The 19,878-nt window shown below is 38.5% G+C and overlaps 1 protein-coding gene across 7 annotated transcripts in view; it reads left to right on the top strand.

Annotated features, from left to right (window-relative positions):
- The window catches only part of KLHL13 (kelch like family member 13), a 197,852-nt gene that overhangs the window by 162,924 nt on the left and 15,050 nt on the right, over positions 1-19,878 (top strand). For all 7 annotated transcript variants that reach the window (XM_047716316.1, XM_047716313.1, XM_047716314.1 and 4 more), the window contains 2 exons: positions 10,400-10,532; positions 11,084-11,280. In XM_047716316.1, coding sequence (XP_047572272.1) covers positions 10,400-10,532; positions 11,084-11,280 — 330 coding nt within the window. The remainder of the gene's footprint in view (positions 1-10,399; positions 10,533-11,083; positions 11,281-19,878) is intronic.

Raw genomic sequence — 19,878 nt, forward strand, 5'->3', positions numbered from 1 at the left:
TATCTTGTAACCTCGATAAACCAACTTACTCTTTTTTGTAAAGTCTGTAGGATTGTCTACATAGACAATCATTTTGCCTATGAATAAAAATATTTATTTCATTCGTTCCAATCTGATGCTTTTTATTTCATTTTCTTGCCTTATTGCACTGCATAGGGACTCCCGAGAAATGTTGAATGGAAGTGGTTGAGTATACATTTTTGCTATTTTGCTGATGTCAGGGAGGAGAAAATTCATTCTTTCACCTTTTAAGTATGATGTTAGCTGTCAGTCTGAGGAAGTTCCTTTCTGTTCCTATTTGCTGAGAGTTGGGTTTCATGTTTTTAATTTTTTAATCAGAAATGGATTTTGGGGGCACCTGGGTGGCTCAGTGGGTTAAGCCTCTGCCTACGGCTCAGGTCATGATCTCAGGGTCCTGGGATCGAGCCCCACATCAGGCTCTCTGCTCAGCGGGGAGCCTGCTTCCCCCTTTCTCTCTGCCTGCCTCTCTGCCTACTTGTGATCTCTGTCTGTGTGTCAAACAAGTAAATAAAATCTTATAAAAAAAAGATTTAGAAATGGATTTTGGATTTTGTCAAATACTTCTTTGCACCTATTGAGATGATCTCATCATTTTTCTTTTTAATTTGTTACTATCATAATTTATATTAAGTGATTTCTGAACCCTAAAGAAATCATGCACTGCAGGAATAAACCCCACTTGTCGGTGATGGCTTATCCTTTTTATATTTTATTAAATTTTATTTGCTAAAATTTTAGGAATTTTTGCATCTATGCTCATGAGGAATTTTGGTTTTAGTTTTCTTAATTTTCTTACCTTTGTCTGGTGTTGGTATTAGAATAATGCTGGCCTTATACAGTGAGTTGAGACGTGTTCCCTGCTCTTAATTTTCGGGATATATTTGTGTAGCATTGCTGTTATTTCTTCCTTAAATGTTTGATAGAATTCACCAGTGAAAATTTGATTTTATAGGTAGACATATAGCTATTCAGTTACGTATTCTTCTAGAGTAACCTTTAGCAGCTTGTATCTTTCAAGGAATTTATCCATTGCAACTGATTGTCAAATTGATTGGCATACAGTTGTTCATATTTACTTATTATCCTTTTAAAAGCTATACCATCTCTAGTACCATCATCTCTCTCAATCCTGGTATTGGTAATTTACATTTTTTCTCTTTATCTCCCTAATCTGTCTGGCTAGAGTCTTATCAAATGTATGGATCTTCTCAAAGAACCAGGTTTTGGGGTTTTATCATTTTTTTCTCTTTTCGTGTCATGGTTCATCAATCTCCTCTCTGATCTTTATTATTTCCACTTCCTGCTTTTGGGGATTAATCTGCTCTTCTTTTAAAAAAATATTTATTTATTTATTTTAGAGAGCGTATGCATGTGGGCATGGGGAGGGAAGGGCAGAGAGAGAGAGAGAGAGAGTCTTGAGCAGACTCCATGCCCAGTGCAGAGCTTGACATGGAGTTCTGTCTCACAACCCAGAGATCATGACCTGGGCTGAAATCAAGAGTCGGACCCCTAACTGACTGAGCCACCCACATGCCCCAGGGTTAATCTACTCTTGTATTTCTAGTTTCTGAAGGAGGAAGCTGAGATCTTTCATCAGAGTGGTAATAAATGTTCTTTGCTCTGAAATTTGTTTTGTCTGATATTATACTCATATCAGCTTTTTTTTTTTTTTTTCCTAAGTAAGCTTTATGCCCAACATGGGGCTTGAACTCACAACCCTAAGATCAAGAATTGCATGCTCTACCAGCTGAGGCAGCCAGGCAACCCTATGCCAGCTTTCTTTTAATTAGTGTTAAATTGACAAATCTTTTGCCATCTTTCTACATCTTTACTTTGTAAATTAACATACAGTAAAATGGATTTTTTTATTGGATCGTACCTTTATGAGTTTGTTTGGTTTTTGGTTTTGGTTTTACTTTTACAAGTTTGTTTTATTTATTTATTTATTTATTTATTTATTTATATTTTAAAGATGTTATTTATTATTTGACAGAGAGAGATACAGTGAGCAAGAGAGGGAACACAAGCAATGGGAGTGGGAGAGGGAGAAGCAGGCTTCCTGCTGAGCAGGGAGCCCGATGCGGGTCTGATCCCAGGACCCTGGGATCATGACCTGACCTGAAGGCAGACGCTTAACAAGTGAGCCATCCAGGTGCCCCTATTTATTTATTTTTAAAGATTTTATTTATTCACCTGAGAAAGCATGAAAGGGGGGACAGAGGGAGAAGCAGGCTCCCAGCTGAGTGGGGAGACCAAGGCGAGGCTCGATCCTGGGACCTGGGATCACAACCTGAGCCGAAGGCAGATGCTTCATCAACTGAACCACCCAGGGGCCCCTCCATGTATGAGTTTTAACAGATACATTGTACTTCTTTTACTCTTTGGTAGTCACACTCATCTCTGCCTCTAACTGATCTGTTTCCTGTCACAGCAGTTTTGTCCTTTTGAGAGTATTACATAAATGGCATCGAACACTCTGGAGGCTTTTCAGACTGGCTTCTTTTACTTCGTCTAATATCTCTGAGATCCATTCACTTTGTTGTGTCTATCAGTTATTTGTTTCTTTTTATTGTTGAGAAGTATTCCATGGTGTGGAACTTTGCCAGGTCTCTTTTCCATGCTCCTCCATTTTGACCGTCTCTCCAGTACTGTCGCGTTCTCTAGGGCGTTCTCTGTGGTCCTCTGGCCTGAAAGCTGGGTTTTATTCATCCTGTTCTGCCATTCACTGACCACTGCTGAACCCAGAGCCTGGTCCAAATGCAGAGACGCATCTATTGCAGAGGAATGACCACAGGTCCTCTGACCAAAGAGGGAGTTTCCTCTCCCTCAGTTTTCGGCCTTTGCCACCCCCACTGTCACTGTTGCTGCCAACAGGGCCTTGGAATTGCCTGGAGATCAGGACGCAAAAGAGCAGAGGGAAATAAAAGTAAAGTGGATTTTTTCTGCTCTCTCTGAGTTTTGGGACTTTTCTCTGCTCCCCGATGACTGCCTCAAGGTGACATGGTACCTTAACTCCAGTTTGGCATATATTGGGGGGGAAAAGTAGGGGATAGAGTGGAACACTCACCCTCAGTTTGGTCATACTTTGCATTCTGATTTCCTTCCCTAATTCTTTTGCTTTTATTAACCTATTTTTCATTAACTTTTAAGCTTTGTGGGGTCACACCAAAACATCATTTATTTATTCTAGGGCAAACTTTTTTCCCAGTGCTGAGGCAAATACTTATGAGTACTCTAAGGCCCTAGAAAGATAAGGTTGCCATTTTGGTGGTTGGAATGAATTATGCTCAGCCCCTGGTGAGGCTTGCAGTGTTTTCTTGGGCTCCTTCTGGGTGGTTCTTTCCCCAGACAAATACACTTATCAGTACTCACCTGAATACTTGAGGAAGACTTTTTAAATTGTATTTCATTTTATTTTACTTTATTTTATTTATTTTTATTTTTTTAAAGATTTTATTTATTTATTTGACAGACAGATCACAAGTAGGCAGAGAGGCAGGCAGAGAGAAAGAAAGGGAAGCAGGCTCCCCGCTGAGCAGAGAGCCTGATGTGGGGCTCGATCCCAGGACCCTGGGATCATGACCTGAGCCGAAGGCAGCGGCTTTAACCCACTAAGCCACCCAGGCGCCCCTATTTTATTTATTTTTTGATCTCCATAGCCCCCTCTCTATGCAGATGTCTTCTCCTGTGTTCTACCCTACAAACCTAGCTGCCTTGACTCCCGCAGGACTCATCAGGAGAGAATACTGGGCCTCGCCTGGGTTGCTACTCCCCATACCTCTGTTCTTAGAAAGTCCAGAACAATCATGGAGCTCATCTAACTTGCCTCTCATCTTTCACAGATCCTTCTCCTTCATGCAGTTTTAAACTTTTTTTTTTCATATATTTTGTCTGGTTTTAAGGTGTTTCAAGAGGTAAGGTAAATCCAGTCCCTGTTATTTCATCTTCGCTGAAAACAAAAAATATATAGGATATAATTAAATGCTAAATTGTAAGACTCCAACTAAAGGTGCCTGATTATTTCAGAGATTTGGTTAGAGGTAGCTTTACAAAGGAGGTCAAATTTGAAGTAGGCTTTGAAGGAAGGAGGATATTCTATGTGAAAAATAATGTCATAAATAAAGGTACTAGAAAAGAGGTAAGCCTGGTTTTTACCAATGAGCCAGTCTAGACAACAACCTGATAAAGTAGGTTGGAGTACTTAAGAAGATCATGAAAAATAAGGTTGAACAGTTGAGCTGGGGCCAGATTAAAATAATCTTTAAATTCCAAGGGTGCCTGGCTGGCTCAGTTGGTAGAGCACGCAACTCTTGATCTCAGGGTTATGGGTTTGAACCCCAGGTTGAGTATAGAGATTACTTAAAATCTTTTTTTAATTTAATTTTATTTATTTATTTGACAGAGAGAGATCCCAAGTAGGCAGAGAAGTAGGCAGGCAGAGAGGGGGAAGCTGAGCAGAGAGCCCAACTCGGGGCTCAATCCCAGGACCCTGAGATCATGACCTGAGCTGAAGGCAGAGGCTTAACCCACTGAGCCACCCAGGTGCCCCAAGATCACTTAAAATCTTAAAAAAGCAATACAAAGCAGAAAATCTTTAAATTTCTATGTTGTGATACAACACTGATAGAAAGCCATTGGGAGTTTTTTACTCCACACAGTGTTACATAATAAGAGCAGAGTTTAATTCAGATTAATAAGAACTTTTATATCCAGTCTGTATAGCTCTTTTGCCTTAAACATGCATCTGTTCCTTTTCTGTCCTCTGAATTAAATGAAGAACAGTATCATAAAAACATGGATATGGTATTGTTTTGATCAAATACATTATTACATTTACTTAAAGATGGGAATAAGCCCATTCCTTAACCTTTTCTTGAGTTCCTTTATCTTTGTTCGTAAAACATATTTTCCATTAATAATCTTTATTGCTCTTTTCAGGATGCATTTCCTTTTTATCCCACTTCCTTTTCAATATTATACTGATAAAAACTGATACAATATGCTAGTAAGTTACTTCGTGCAGAATTTAATGGAAATATTTGCTTATCAGATTGCTTTTTAATGCCCCAAATTATCAATCTAGCTTTTTTCAAAATGACATTATATTGAATGTGAAAGCTATTGACATCCAACCAACTTTTGGTAGTAATTATTTGTAGCTCATATGGTTTCTGTACTATAGTTGTGTAATGTCAACACATATCCCCTTGTGTTTTAATGTGACCATTTAAAAATTTATCAAACTCATTTAAAATGGCTCAGTCTTTCAGGGTATTACGTACATACCTGCCTCTACTTAATAGGATTTGAAGTTTTGATACATTGGGTAAGTTTAATACAGGGAACAGAAAAGCCCTTTTTTTTTTCCTAATGCTCAGGTCTTCCCCCCCCCCACACACACAAAAGTATGTGTAGAAGAAGGAAAAAAAAATAGATGTGGGGAGTTTTATAGGAGAGGGAAAGAGAGATGTTAGAGTAAAGAAACCAAGAACAGATAATAATCTCTGTGTCAGTGGAACCCAAGGCCCAGAAGAAATAGAAAATAAAGAACTAAAATATGGCTTGGGGCAGAAAGAAGTTCAGTTAAAGCAACAGGAACCATTTTACAGATACTCTAAAAGACTCACTGGAAACTTGGCGCCATTTTGGTAAAGCAGAGCTGTATCTGTGTTTGGTGAACTCGAACACAAAGAGAAACAACAGACTTTATAGAATTTTGACAAGAGGAATGAATACAAATCTGGTGGAAGAAAATGATTTTATAATAAAAGGGCACATTTTAAGTGTGCAGGCTATCTTTTTTTTTTTTGTAAGTTTTTTTATTTAAGTAATCTCTACACCCAACGTGGGGCTCAAACTCACGTCCCTGCTCCACCAACTGAGCCAGCCAGCTGCCCATGAGGATATCTTTGAGGGTCTTCCTAGAATTAAATAGGGCCAGAGATTTATTGGAGTGAAAGCCAAAGGTAGATATATAGAAGGCAGGTGAGAATTGTGGAGGAGAATAACCTCCCCTTTTCTTTGAATGTGTGCCTTCTTCACAAAATTAGAGTATAAAAGTTGTTTAGAGAAATGACTGTCTTCTATACAACAGAATATATGGTAGAAGGAACTTCAGGTTTTTTTTCTCTTGAGACAGAGTGGGGATAAACAGATAACAGCATGCAAACAAGATATTTAGAATCTGTATGAAACAATCTGAATTGAAAGATCTTATTTGGATAAAGATAGCAATAATCAGGAATAAAATTGGCACATATGGAATTGGATGTTGGGATTGTTCATTTATGCAGTTGAAAATAAAGGTTGTGAAATCTACAGTAAGGGAAACTGCTTCGTATGTGGTGAAAATAAATGCAGAACCTCACAGAAGCAGACATTTTGGCAAAGGTAGATAAATTAGGTTTAGAATAAAAGAGACTCAGAATGTGGTGAAAGTGGTCTTGGAGCTTCAGCTCCCTTTCTCTGGGGATCCCAGATCATATTGAGGAAGGGCAGAGGATTTTTTTTTTTTTAAGATGGTGCAAAGGGAAGCAAAATGATCAGATTTGTGAAGCGTGTAAAAACTCCTTGTGTCTTAGCTGAGGCATCCAGATTTTGAGGATTGAGTATATACCTCAACAAGCAATATTTTAATAGAATGTGGACAAAATGAGAAAGGACACAGATAATGATACAGGAAGTATCCGCTATTCCTTTGTTCGAAAGGAAAAAGGAGGAATAATAAGGAATAGGAATGGAGCCTAGTAACATCATTCAGTTCCCAAGTATGAGGTACTTGTAGGAATGGTTTAAAGGCAGAAGGGCTAGCAAATGAACTGAGGGTTTTGTTTGTTTGTCGCTTGGGCTTTTGTTGTTTTTAGTGGAAGAAAATAACGGATTGGATACAATCACTGCTTTTGACAGAATAAGTCATGATTGCCTTTCACAGATAATTATCTGTATAAACCTTAGAGAAGATTCAGGAATTTTTTTCATGACTAAAAATGAAGCAAAGTGGCATACAGTACCTAGTCTCACTGCACTGGTATTTTGACATCTTTTTTGCCAGTACCCAAGGTATAATCAGTTTCCCAAGATAAACCATATGCTTTAACTTGCCAGTAGCTATTAAAATGTTAAAAATACGTTGTCTTCAAACCAGCAATTCCACTTTTATGAATACCTCCCACAGATCTACTTACACAGGTAAGTATATATACAAGGAGGTCTGTTGCAACATTGCTTGCAATGGCAAAAGTTGAGAGTTGGCCCAAGTGTCCAGAGGGGAACAGTTGAATAATGAATGGTGCCAGCATGACGGAATCCCCTAAAAAGAATGAAGTAGATCTGTGTGTATAGAATACTGTCCATTTTATGTGCTCAAGTGAATTTTTTTTAAATTATTTATTTGACAGAGATCACAAGTAGGCAAAGAGGCAGGCAGAGAGAGAGAGAGAGGAGGAGGAGGAGGAAGCAGGCTCCCCACTGAGCAGGGAGCCCGACCTGGGGCTCGATCCCAGGACCCTGGGATCATGACCTGAGCCAAAGGCAGAGCCTTTAACCCACTGAGCCACCCAGGCGCCCTCAAGTGAATTGTTAACAGGCACAATAATATGTAGAGTATTCTACTTTTTAAAATCCCGTTATACATATAAGCAAACAGTACATTATGCATACGTATAAAGAGGCCTGGAGGGGCGCCTGGGTGGCTCGGTATGTTGAGCACCTGCCTTCAGCTCAGGTCATGATCCCAGAGTCCTGGGATCGAGTCCCACGTCAGGGTCCTTGCTCAGTGGGGAACCTGCTTCTCCTTCTCCTCCCCGGCCCCCCGCTCCCGGCTCATGCTCTCTCTCTCTCTCTCTCTCGCTTTCTCACTCAAAGAAATAAATAAATTCTTGAAAGAAAGAAAGTGAGGAAGGAAGGAAGGGAGGGCCTGGACATATATATATTAAACCGTTAACAATAATTACTTCCTATATGTAGAAATGGTGTTTTAGTTTTCAATTTATATCTTCTATTTTTATAACAAGCACATATTTCATTTTTTTTAAACCTGCAATTTGTCTGACGGAGAAAAAGGCCAAGCCCTTGTGAGTCAACCCTTCCCCCCCAACCCTGGTTCAATTCCTCTTCTCTCTTCTTAGCCATTACAGTTTAATACAAAGAAGCACCGTGGGCACAATTGGTTTTTATTATTGGGAGAAGTTTCCCAAATGAAATTCCTGGTTTCTCATCAGCTTGGCCCAAAACTAAAACTCTGCTCAACATGACCCCATGGTTTTAAAATACCAAGTGGTGGCAGCTTCTTGGTAGAATCAGGGTTGTTTGTTCCTGCAGTAACTGAACATAAATCGAACATATATTAAGTGCCAACTGTGTACCGGGCAGCGGGGAATGCAAACATGCTAGTCCCTCAACTCTCCTATTTGATGGTTCCCTCCATCTCAGTCAATTTCTTGACAGTCCTGGCCCCACCCCATGGTCACTTTCGGTAATTCCCAGTGCTCGTCTGCCTTTGAAAGGCAACCCCCCTTAAATTTACTGCACTGTAGCCTCCTGCCTATGAATTTTCAAAGAGCTACTTTTTACCTTCTGCATGAGACTATTCCCCTACAATGGACATCGCTTTTTACCTTCACTTCTCTAAATAAGAGAGGCTAGAGATCATTTAGCAATGGAAAAATGGAAACTATCAAGGGCAGGGTATAGAATGTTTGTGTTTATAGAAGAAAAGAGGCATTTGTGAAAGATTTGATATTTGTGAACAAAAACATATGTCAGTCACTGTTGGAGAAAGAAAAATATGATACATAATCCTGTTCTAAAGTATATGTATAATGTATAAATATTTTTGGAATAAAAATATTTATATCTCTCTCCAGAGAGAAAGTGGCTGGATCACATTATCTCTTTGAAGTTCCAGTTCTGTAGATTCAAGCATTTTCTTTAAAAAGCAATTTAAAAATTATGATGAGAAGATGTTTAGGCTGAGATTTATATTTTACATATGGGGAGGATCAATATTTCTCAAACTGCATTCTTCAGTATGTCAAGCCTTTTGCTTCTTAAATCTGTGAAACACAACCTTAAATAAAAGTTTTATTTGGGGTCATTAAAATGTGAAGGGGATGGAGTACTCATTGCTGTTAGTTCTTGTTATGTTACGTTATTACATTACAATATATATTAGAAAGTAACTTGTATGAGGGCCTTCCTGACTTTTAATAATAATTTATTACCATTTGGAACTATAGAGGAAATCCTGCTAGAATCTTCATTTTTGAGCCTCAGTATTAAATTACGTATTGTCTCCCTCTTGTGCATTTTACCAGCGTATTATCATCTCAAATTGTTTCATTCTTCCAAGAAGAGAGCAAAGGAACAACTGTCTGTTTGTCATAGGTTGGGAGCATCATGGGAGCGAGCGGAAGAGCTAACCAATAGGGCCTCTTCTCGCAAGGGCCCCGAATTGTGGGTGACAACCTATTAATTCTCCACTGAACTTTAGGTATTTGGGAACAATTATGTCCCATGTTAGCACTACCTGAGCTCTTTTTTCCAAAGGTAATCAAAGTCCAAACTTGATACCTGAAGGATAATTGACCAAGCAGCAGCAATCTTCCGCATATAAGGATATCTAAGACAATCCCTAATTCTCAAAGAGATGGAACAATCTAGTTAGTAGAAAGGAACTCCTTTCTTGCAATTAACACAGGCTCTCTATACCTTTCTTTCTCAGAAAGAACAAAATCTAGGGGCGTCTGGGTGGCTCAGTCCATTAATTGTCCTACTCTTGGTTTCGGCTCAGGTCTTGATCTCAGGGCTGTGAGATGGAGCCCCATGTGGGCTCTGTGCTGGGTGAGGAGCCTGCTTAATATTCTCCCTCTCCCTCTCCCTCTGCCACTCCACCCCGCCCCCATCCCCATGCTCCCTCGCTCTCTCAAATAAAAAATAAATCCATAAAAAGCAAAAAACCCCACAAAGCTAAAAAGAACAGGATATGTTCAGAATGTACAATAGAAGAACTATAAATATATTATTACAGAAAGCATGTTATCTACCACCCTAATCCTGCACGCAGGAAAATGAAAGCGTATGTGGTAATTTCTTTTCAAAATAAGATAAAGCCAGTAGTTGCATAAGGAAGTGAATGTATATACTCTTCCCATATGTGCTCTTAATCTAAATTAGTCTTAATTTTACCTTTTCCTACTTTGCATTAAATCGACGTCATGCCACATCAAGTAAGTTGTTTGGTTTTCTTCTGAGTAATTAATTATTCTATTGGTTTTATCTTCTAAAACACCCATCAAATGTATACACAGAATTTTAGTGAACAGAAATTGGCATACCCATTCCACTCTGATTTGTGGCTCACCTCATGCTCTTGGTGTAGGGCTTTGACCAGCTTCGACTTGAAGGATTGCTTTGCGATGTGACCCTGATGCCTGGTGACACAGATGACGCCTTCCCTGTGCATAGAGTCATGATGGCCTCTGCTAGTGATTACTTCAAGGCAATGTTTACAGGTAGGGTGGCTTGTTAAATTCTGCACCCCCATTAAAACAATCTGAAAAAGGCAGATTTCCATATTTTTGTCTCTAAAGTGAAATTCAATTCTTTAGATCTTGTCTTTCCAAGAAGAAATCGTTTCCAAAGGAATATACACCCAGTACATGTAGTTGTAGGTGGCGGTTTTTAAAACTTGGGAACCAGATGTGCCTTTTTCATACTTCCGTCCACTTTTGTTTCACAACTTCTTTTTTCCAGCTGCACATCTGGATGCTCTACCAGAGGCTCTGGGTCTGACTAAGACAATCTTGAACCCATCAAAAGATAGGAAGTGACAGGAGAACGTTTTGGAAGCTCTCACATTATATACGACTTCCATTAGTATAGAGCTATTCCTTCTTAAGTACTTTCTTTTAACTGTAAAATATGTAGAAGTCTGACTCTGACATGAATGCTTACGTAGAATAAAACTCTTCCTTGATTTTATTGCATCTAATTAGCAGCAGAAGTGAGTTTGACCTTAATTAAATTACCTACACTCCTTTCATTGAATGTCTTTTTATTTAAGGTGGAATGAAAGAACAAGATTTAATGTGCATTAAGCTTCACGGTGTGAGCAAAGTCGGCTTAAGGAAAATTATTGATTTCATTTATACTGCAAAGCTTTCTCTTAACATGGACAACCTTCAAGACACCCTGGAAGCTGCCAGTTTTCTTCAGATTCTGCCGGTTTTGGACTTCTGCAAAGTGTTTCTCATATCTGGGGTAAGCCGTCTTCAAATCTTCAAATCTTTTCCTGTGATACAGTCTGGGGTAGCCTTGGAAAGCCTGGTGAATTGGTGAATTGAAACGTTGGCCCTTAGAGAGAGAGAGGACTCAGGGAGTGTGTGTTCTGGAATGAAGTTGAGAGTGAACCAGTACAGGTGTCTTTTTTACAAAACAGAATCATTTCCTAAAAGCCTTCCGTGTAATCCCATGACATCAGACAGTAATAGTGTTTGATAACAATATACACGTTAACCCGTTTACTGACGTTATATGTTTTAATCTGGTTTTGTTTGCCTTCATGGTTTTAGGCCGGCAAGCTTTCTTAGGTGGGATTCCATGAAAGCATAATTTGAACTTCTCGAAGTCTTTTAAACTAGGCTCAGTAATTTTTTTTTCTTCCTTCAACATGGGAGCTAGGTCTTGAGAAGAAGTAACACCTGTGTGACAGCCTGTAAGAAACAAATGTTAATTCCATAGAAACACATCACCCACTGAATCATTTTTGCCTCTTTCAAGAGATAGGAGGGGACACAACTACCAATCAGCGAACTCCATAGCAGTCACGTGGTTCCTGAAGGCACCGCCCTATTGGAGACCCTTAAATTACTGACTTCTGGGAAATGAAATGCTTTGGCTGCAAAGAAATATTGCCAAGAAGATTTCTAGAGCTTATAGAGCTGCCTTTTGTGACTGGAAATGATGGCAGTGGTCAATTTTGATATATTTTCTAATTTGTTAAATTAGTGGGTAATACATTTTTCTATAATTGATTTAAATTCATACCAGTTTTTATATTGGTAAATAATTGCTGTGGAGCTTTTTGAACCCTAAGTTTCAAGAGAACATGTCCTTAGTGATTTTATTAATAAGCTACTCCTTATCTTACAGAATCAGCCCACAGCTAATTTAGCTGGGCTATTGAAAATGTGTTTCGTTCCTGTGTTTCCATTTTAAAGGACTCAGACTACTGTCTCACTATTATTTATAAACTTTTAAATTGACTACTATTTTTCACACTTTTAAGGCAGTCTGGTGTTACAACATTGCTCTGTGTTGCCCTATTCACTACTGTATAAGTAACCACATGAAGTTTGCTTATTTCCCGTGATACTGTTTATCATCCTTACTGAATCTGAACACTGAATTTCCTTTTAACTTAAGCACACAAGATCCTTCCCTTTAGGACCTATAAGCATCTCTCTTCTAGTTTTGTGCCACTGATATCATCTGACAGCTTCATCTCAAGAAAAAAAAAAAAAACTGAATTACATGTATTTTTTTAAATGTATCAAGGCCAATAATGAACTTAGTAATAACCTGAAGGCTTACATTTATAGATTCTTTTTTTTTTAAGATCTTATTTTTTTGACAGAGAGAGAGAGAGATCACAAGTAGGCAGAGAGGCAGGCAGAGAGAGAGGGGGAAGCAGGCTCCCTGATGCGGGGCTCAATCCCAGGACCCTGAGATCATGACCTGAGCTGAAGGCAGAGGCTTAACCCACTGAGCCACCCAGGTGCCCCTACATTTATAGATTCTTAAGAGTCCTTCACACTGATCTCAACAACATGTGGTCGTCCCAAGCCAAACTTGGTACAGTGTGGTAATTTCTTTGAAACTAATCATTAATAATAGACATGTATTGTCGACTTCTTCTCTAATATCAGAGTTTAGTACTTATGACTTTAGATACTGGTTGTGATCTGTTCCTTTACCTGAAAGAAAAGGACCAAATGGAATAAAGCATGATTTTTTTATAGTTATTTATTTATTTATTTGACAGAGAGATAAAGAGCACAAGTAGGCAGAGAGATAGGGAGAAGCAGGCTCTCTGCTGAGGAGGGAGCCCAACGTGGGACTTGATCCCAGGACACTGGGTTCATGACCTGAGCCAAAGGCAGCAACTTAACTGACTGAGCCACCCAGGCGCCCCTAAATCATGATTTATGAAAAGTCATAAAAGCATGGGGCGCCTGGGTGGCTCAGCGGGTTAAGCCGCTGCCTTCGGCTCAGGTCATGATCTCAGGGTCCTGGGATCGAGCCCCGCATCGGGCTCTCTGCTCAGCGGAGAACCTGCTTCCTCCTCTCTCTCTGCCTGCCTCTCTGCCTGCTTGTGATCTCTGCCTGTCAAATGAATAAATAAAATCTTTAAAAAAAAAAAAAGAAAAAGAAAAGTCATAAAAGCATACAAATGTCAAAGTAACAGCATTAGAAAACAATTTTGTTCTAGAAAACTCTAAAGTTATTTAAAGAAGATATCCTAGTAATTTTGCAATAGTGACAAATTTTCTATAATCAGAATGTCAGTTCTTTTACCTGCTTGAAGCACTTATTATAACTGTGTTTTACCTGGTTGGAAAATTCTTCATTTTTGTGAACACTAAATATTGTCTTAAAGATTATGTTCTTCATTTCTAGTGTCCTCTGCAGACATCCTAAAACCCACTTCTAATGGAGAAGAGGCTTATCTCTGACAAAGCTTTACCTTTGGTATAGTTCACGCCTCCCTCTCTCGGTTTTAGAACTTTCTACAAGCTCCGAGGAAACACCTCTTTTCTTAGCACCATTCTACTTAACCTTTCACCCTGCTTGCAGAGGATATGTCTGCGTGATTTTACTGTGGAAATAATTCCATATCAGAATCTACGATAATTTTTTAGAACAGTTGGTAGATTATTAGCATAAGGATTATATAAAATCCAACTTTTCCTTCATCCCTCTTGCATGCGTTCCATTTCTTAGTTAAATGTTCAGCCTTACCCTGTTCATTTCCTGTTTCCTTCTCAGCAATCAAGTGGATCAGGCAGGAGAGTCGCCCTTGGGTGTTTTTTCTACTTATAAGAACTGGAAGTTTCGAGATAATGTATTTTTCAAAGGTAGATTTGTTTTGAGTTTTCCCACAAGCTAAGATTATGGATAGTTTTTAAATCGAATGATCTCATATTTTAAGGATTCTGTGCTTAAACCAAAGGTTTTGAGTGAGTCGGTTTATGTTTTTAATGATGTGGTGTGATTATACTTCACATAAGCCAAACACTACTTGGGTTTGAGTTTTTAGAAAGAAAAATTAGCTTCCAATATAATTTTGGTCTATCCCACTCTTAATCATTTGTGTAGGTGAAAATGTGACTCGGCGAATAACTCACAAAGCATTTTTATGGTGGTTTTGAATGACAACTTTCAAGATTTATTTATGTGAGAGAGGGAGAGAGTGCAAATGGTGGGGGAAGAGCAGAGGGAGAGGGAGAGAATCTCCAGCAGACTCCCTGCTGAGCGCAGAACCCCACTCAGGGCTCGATCCCAAGACCCTGAGATCATGACCTGAGCTGAAATCAAGAGTTGGATGCTTAACTCACAGAGCCACCCAGGCGCCCCTTGAATGATAACTTTAAATACGATAATAAAGCCACGCTCAGCTTCGGTGAGGTAGAAGCACCAGTGTTCTAGAACAGAACATCATGCTCCATAGAACAGGAAGCCCTCCCCTCCCAACTTTGCCATCTTTTGCAGTAATGCTTTTCTCTTAAGGTGTTAATTAGTATTATAGTTTATGGAATCTGGCGCTTTTGTTCTTGCTATGTTTCTTTCTTGCCAGTTGTAGAAAAGAGGACTATGAAATGGATACAAAGGGATAACAGCAAAGGATATAAGGCAGAGTAGGTAAAATTATCTGTTCAACAAAAAACATTTGCTCTCCTATCTCATGGAGATGATGGAAAATGACCTTCATTTAGTTACATGCCTAAAAATTGCATTTGTTTTTGTCTTTATGACATTGTATAACTACAGCATGCTAAATACTGTGTAGCCATTCCCTGCTTTACAGACAGGTTGTGGTTACATTTTTTGTTTATCGTTTGTCTGCTATTTGGAACGTGTAACATCTAGCATTTGCCCCCCAGAATTACTGTTACAGAGGATTACAGGCTAGTCCACATACCCCAATTTTTAACATGAGGTTGCTTAAGGAGGACATTTGTCATTGAACTGAAATATAATTTAAATATACAGTTATCCAGAATAAACAAACCAGAATGAAGGTGAGCAAGAAACCATTTTCTTTTTATATAAAAGCATATTTAATCAGAGAATGAAGATGCCATTATGCTTTAGACTTTCTTTAAACTCATTCCTTTTTAAAGTTGTGTGGTGTTTTTTCCTTGATGCGTGTATAACATCGCTTCCCCTCGTACATTTATTATCACAGATTGGGGTGGGAAGTCACAATGAAATGTAGAGAAAATTTATTGAGGCAACTGAGGGTAATAAAGAATTAGTGACAGTGGAAAACAAAAGAGGTGAGGGGCGGCTGGGTGGCTCAGTCAGTTAAGAGTTCCACTCTTGGTTTCAGCTCAGGTCACCAGATCAAACCCCACATCGGGTTCCATGTTCAGCAGGGAGTTTGCTGGAGATTTTCTCTCTCCCTCTCCGTTTCCCTCTGCCCCTCCCCACCCATTCTCTCTCTCTCTCAAATAAAATAAATAAATCTTTAAAGTAAAAAGAAAAGAAAGGAGATGCATATGTAGGAGAGGCAAAAGGCAGAGAAAAAAGGAGTTCTCTCAAGGGAAAAATGAAGGCGATCAGATGACATTATTGGAAAAGACAGTTTCTTTTGCTATTCAGTGATGGTATTAACAGCAAGCTTTGGGAATGTTCTTCTTGATCTCAGAATTTCCTATATAGTAATTATATTTCATATTTCTTGTTTGATCTAAATTGGATTTTCCCATAAAAATTAACAAACATGTCTTTTCAGATCTTTTTTTTTTTTGCCTTTGGGGAGGTTTAATGCAAATCAGAGGAAAACTGCTATAGATAATTTTACAATGAATCAAAACTGTTCCTCCCCTCCCCCAACCAAACCATTCTTGAGTTCATTGTCAAGGCAGATGTTCAGCCAGTCACACCCAGATACTGGTTGTCTATGGCTGAGCATCTGTTCTCACTAGCTGGCACCAGACTGTGCTACTTGTTAAATATTCTAAATATTATTCCTCCCTGTAACTGGAATCACTGCATCCTTGCCCATCTGCCATGTGGGACTCTGTAGGGGAGGCAGAGGCCCAACCTAGGCTCAAACCAATCCATTCTCCCATGACCATTATAATATGTAATAGTGTATCCAAGAAGGGATGTGCGCTCGAAGTGCAAAGTGGTAAGACAGTTGGACCCCCCAAGGTGGAGACACACCATCAGTATTCCCCTCAGATAGCAGTTAGAATGTGAAGAGACACAAAGCCTGAGACAGGAAGTTTCTGATTTTTAATCATCTTTTTGTTCTTCTTACCAGAAGGTCCCTTCCCTGTGTCCTGTGATGTTCCCACCTGTGGAAGGAGGCCTGGGACAAGATGCCTCTTCCATCATCATCTGCTCCCCCTTCCCCAAAGTAGCTTATTTGATTTCTTCCCAGTCTATGGACACGCTTTGTCTCTCTCTGCATTGGTTGTTCTTGATGTCAGGCTCCCATCTTAATAAACTAGATGCCACCAAGGAGAATTTGGTGCATTGACCATCTGAGGAGTCCCCCCAAATTTGCCAACTAACTTCTTAGTCTTTGCATTTTCCTTGAAGGTATAGAAGCAGATACTCGTTTTTGTTTTTGCTTTTCTCCTAAGTGGAAGCTTATTTGTAGAACACAGTGATCTTCAACAAAATAACATTGCAGATTGCTGATGAAACCTGTCATTAAAATATCATGTGATGGTAATAAAATGTTTGGGTGCATTGAGTGTGATTTGAACAATTTCATATAGCAGCAGTGAGTAACAGTGTGTTAATGAGAACACCACTTTGAAAATTATGATGCCTGGAACTGCCTTTAGGGTGACCTAGGAAGGTGGTTTGATTACAATAGAATAATTTATAATATTTTATATAGAGGCAACTTAGATATGCACTTGATTATTTTAAAAACAATTTTATTGGTTCTCATAAGTGGTTGAGAAATTTTGTCCTTTTTTGCTTCTCTATCCTTTAAAACACTAATGTGTATTTGAATTCATGTCTGTAATCCCTCTTCTTTGGAATTTTGGCCAGGTTATATATTCTGATGAAATTAGAGTTCTTTCCACTTATGAGCTTTTTTTTAATAAGCTTTAAACTTGATATTTTATATTTCAAAATGTAATGTATTCTAATATATACATGAATTTCATTAAATGTTACATTACTGCACATATCCATTATTGAATACTATCTAGGCTAAATATTTGGGTATATGTTAACTGAAGCACTTTCAAGAATCATGACTGAGAGTGGATGAAAATGAGCCATAATTGGATAATCGCATGTTTTTCCAAAATCATTTACCATTATCCCATCATTTTGATCTGCTTATATTGTTAACTGTTATTCTAGACTTTGCTTCTATAATCTCTATAATCTATGATTAATTGTTTTAGCTTTGATGACACGAACTACATAAACAACTAATTTGCTATTATATAGTTTTTTTATATGGGTTTCATTTTTAAAAATTAAGGGTCTAGTAATATTTTATACTAATTCAGAATGTATTCTATTTTTAGTTGTATCTCTCTTCACATCTTAATTTTTATATTGCTGATAATTAGAGTGTTTAACCTTCGTTATTTACCCACAGTGTGATAGCTGTTGTACGTGGGGTATAGAAAATGCTAGTCCTTCCGTCAAGAAGACGACAATTTGGGAGGTTATGAAATACCTTTCTCTGGTGGCTTTTAAGAAAAGAGTGGGCAGCTATCTGGATATACTAGGAGGTCTGTCAAGGTCTTTTATAGTTTTGTGTATATGTCTCTGAGGATACTGATATATAGAGGATATTTTCCAGATGCCCTTAAATCAAAGGTAGGTTTTTTAAATACTGTTATTTTATTAATTATTTTCTTATTGGATGAAGTTGAAGGGGGAAAAGGGGAAGAAACTAAACACCTTAATCACATTTCTAAATTATACAGTTTGGTTTTTAGTTTTTTCTCTCTGTTCATTTTATATGCTACAAATTGAGACATACATTTGGCGACCAGCAACTGACGGTATCATTTTGCCTATCTGAAGTTCCCATTTTCTGTGGTTTTTATTGGCAATCATATCCCTAATGGTGAGAATCTGCATACCTGGGAATAATTATTTTTGTGTTCTTATCAGCTCTTGCTTATCCATATTAGTCAGTGGGTTCCAAAGTGCAAATTATCCTTGCTCTGGGGGAAAGGCTCCACCTTTCATGCTTCAGAAAGTCACTAATTCCTGCCACCCGAGGTGATTTGGGCACCTGGGAATGGACTGTAACCTCATTTATATGATGTAAACTTTTATGAGACGCCAACGTGCCACGCCTAAAATTGGATTGAAATGTATTTTTTTATTAAACTGCATTGGAAATGCAAGGCACTGAGTGGAGTGAAACTGTGTATTTCAAAAGTCTCCTAATTTCATTTATTTTTCCTACTTCTTTTGTGTTGCAGTTCTGTTTTAGCTAGCTTTTTAATATAGAGCTGTTAAGGATACAAAGCAATTAAAATTTTTTGGCAGTTCCCATAAAGCAGATCAGATGCTTAAAATTGTTCAAATTCTTCCCGAGTAATCAATCTATGAAAATAGCCTTGTGTGTGTGCCATGACCTTAGAGCGTTCAGTGATGATATGTCTCACCTGGGCTGATATTTTATGCGGAGGAGTAATTATTTTAGTCTCATTTCAGCTTTTAAATAAAAGGATAATACAAGGAGTAGCCAGTTTTCTCTTAATCACCGGCCAACCTGTTAACAATTCAGTTGCGTCCGTGAAGTTTTCGTGACATATGTGAACACACACACTGAGAAAATTAAGAGAAAAGAGTTGAGTCCTTTGCCTGTGACCTGCTCGTGTGTTTGTATACACACAGGTATTTGTATGGTAGCCTTGTTTCCGTGAGTTGTGCCTCGCATAATATTTGCTGATATGATTTTCCTGTTTTCACTTTTGACCAGTTATGAAAGCATCAGAAAGAAAGGCCCATCTTGCTGACGATGGGCCTCTCCATCACTTGTCCTCTTTTCCTATTTTCCATTTTTGCTGCGTTGTCCTCTGTGCAGGGGAGACTTTTCTAGGCTCATTTTGACTCCAGGCAGAGCTAGGTTTTGCTGGGAGTAGGAGAATGGCCAAGGGAAACCGTGGCAAGCCATCATCATAGACACCAGAAATTAACTGTGCCATGAGTTAAGTTTGGTGGAGATACACCTGTTCCAATCCTCACGGAAGTGATTCCTTTCCTTGTATTGCCACATAAATAATGTGAAAATAACTCCACCCTAGGAATAATTGCCTTATTAAATTCCCTTCATTGGAAACAACTAACTTTTGAAGGAATCAAAATGCATTACAGTAATGAACCATGACTGTTTACATGAAAGAGAGATCTAGAGATCCTGTATAAGAGGTTTTCTATTTGCCATTCTGCTAGCAATGTACCTTTCAAGAATCATGACTGAGAAGTGGATTAAGGTGAACCACAATAGAATAACCCTCTGTTTTTCCAAAATTTCCATCTAGCCAGAATTTCATTTAGGTTTTTTTTTTTTTTTTTTTTTTTTTTGAGAGGGAACATACATTTTTCAAGAAGAGAAAAGGAATTATTTTGGCC

The sequence above is a fragment of the Lutra lutra genome, chromosome X (assembly GCF_902655055.1).
Source record: "Lutra lutra chromosome X, mLutLut1.2, whole genome shotgun sequence".
NCBI lineage: Eukaryota > Metazoa > Chordata > Mammalia > Carnivora > Mustelidae > Lutra > Lutra lutra.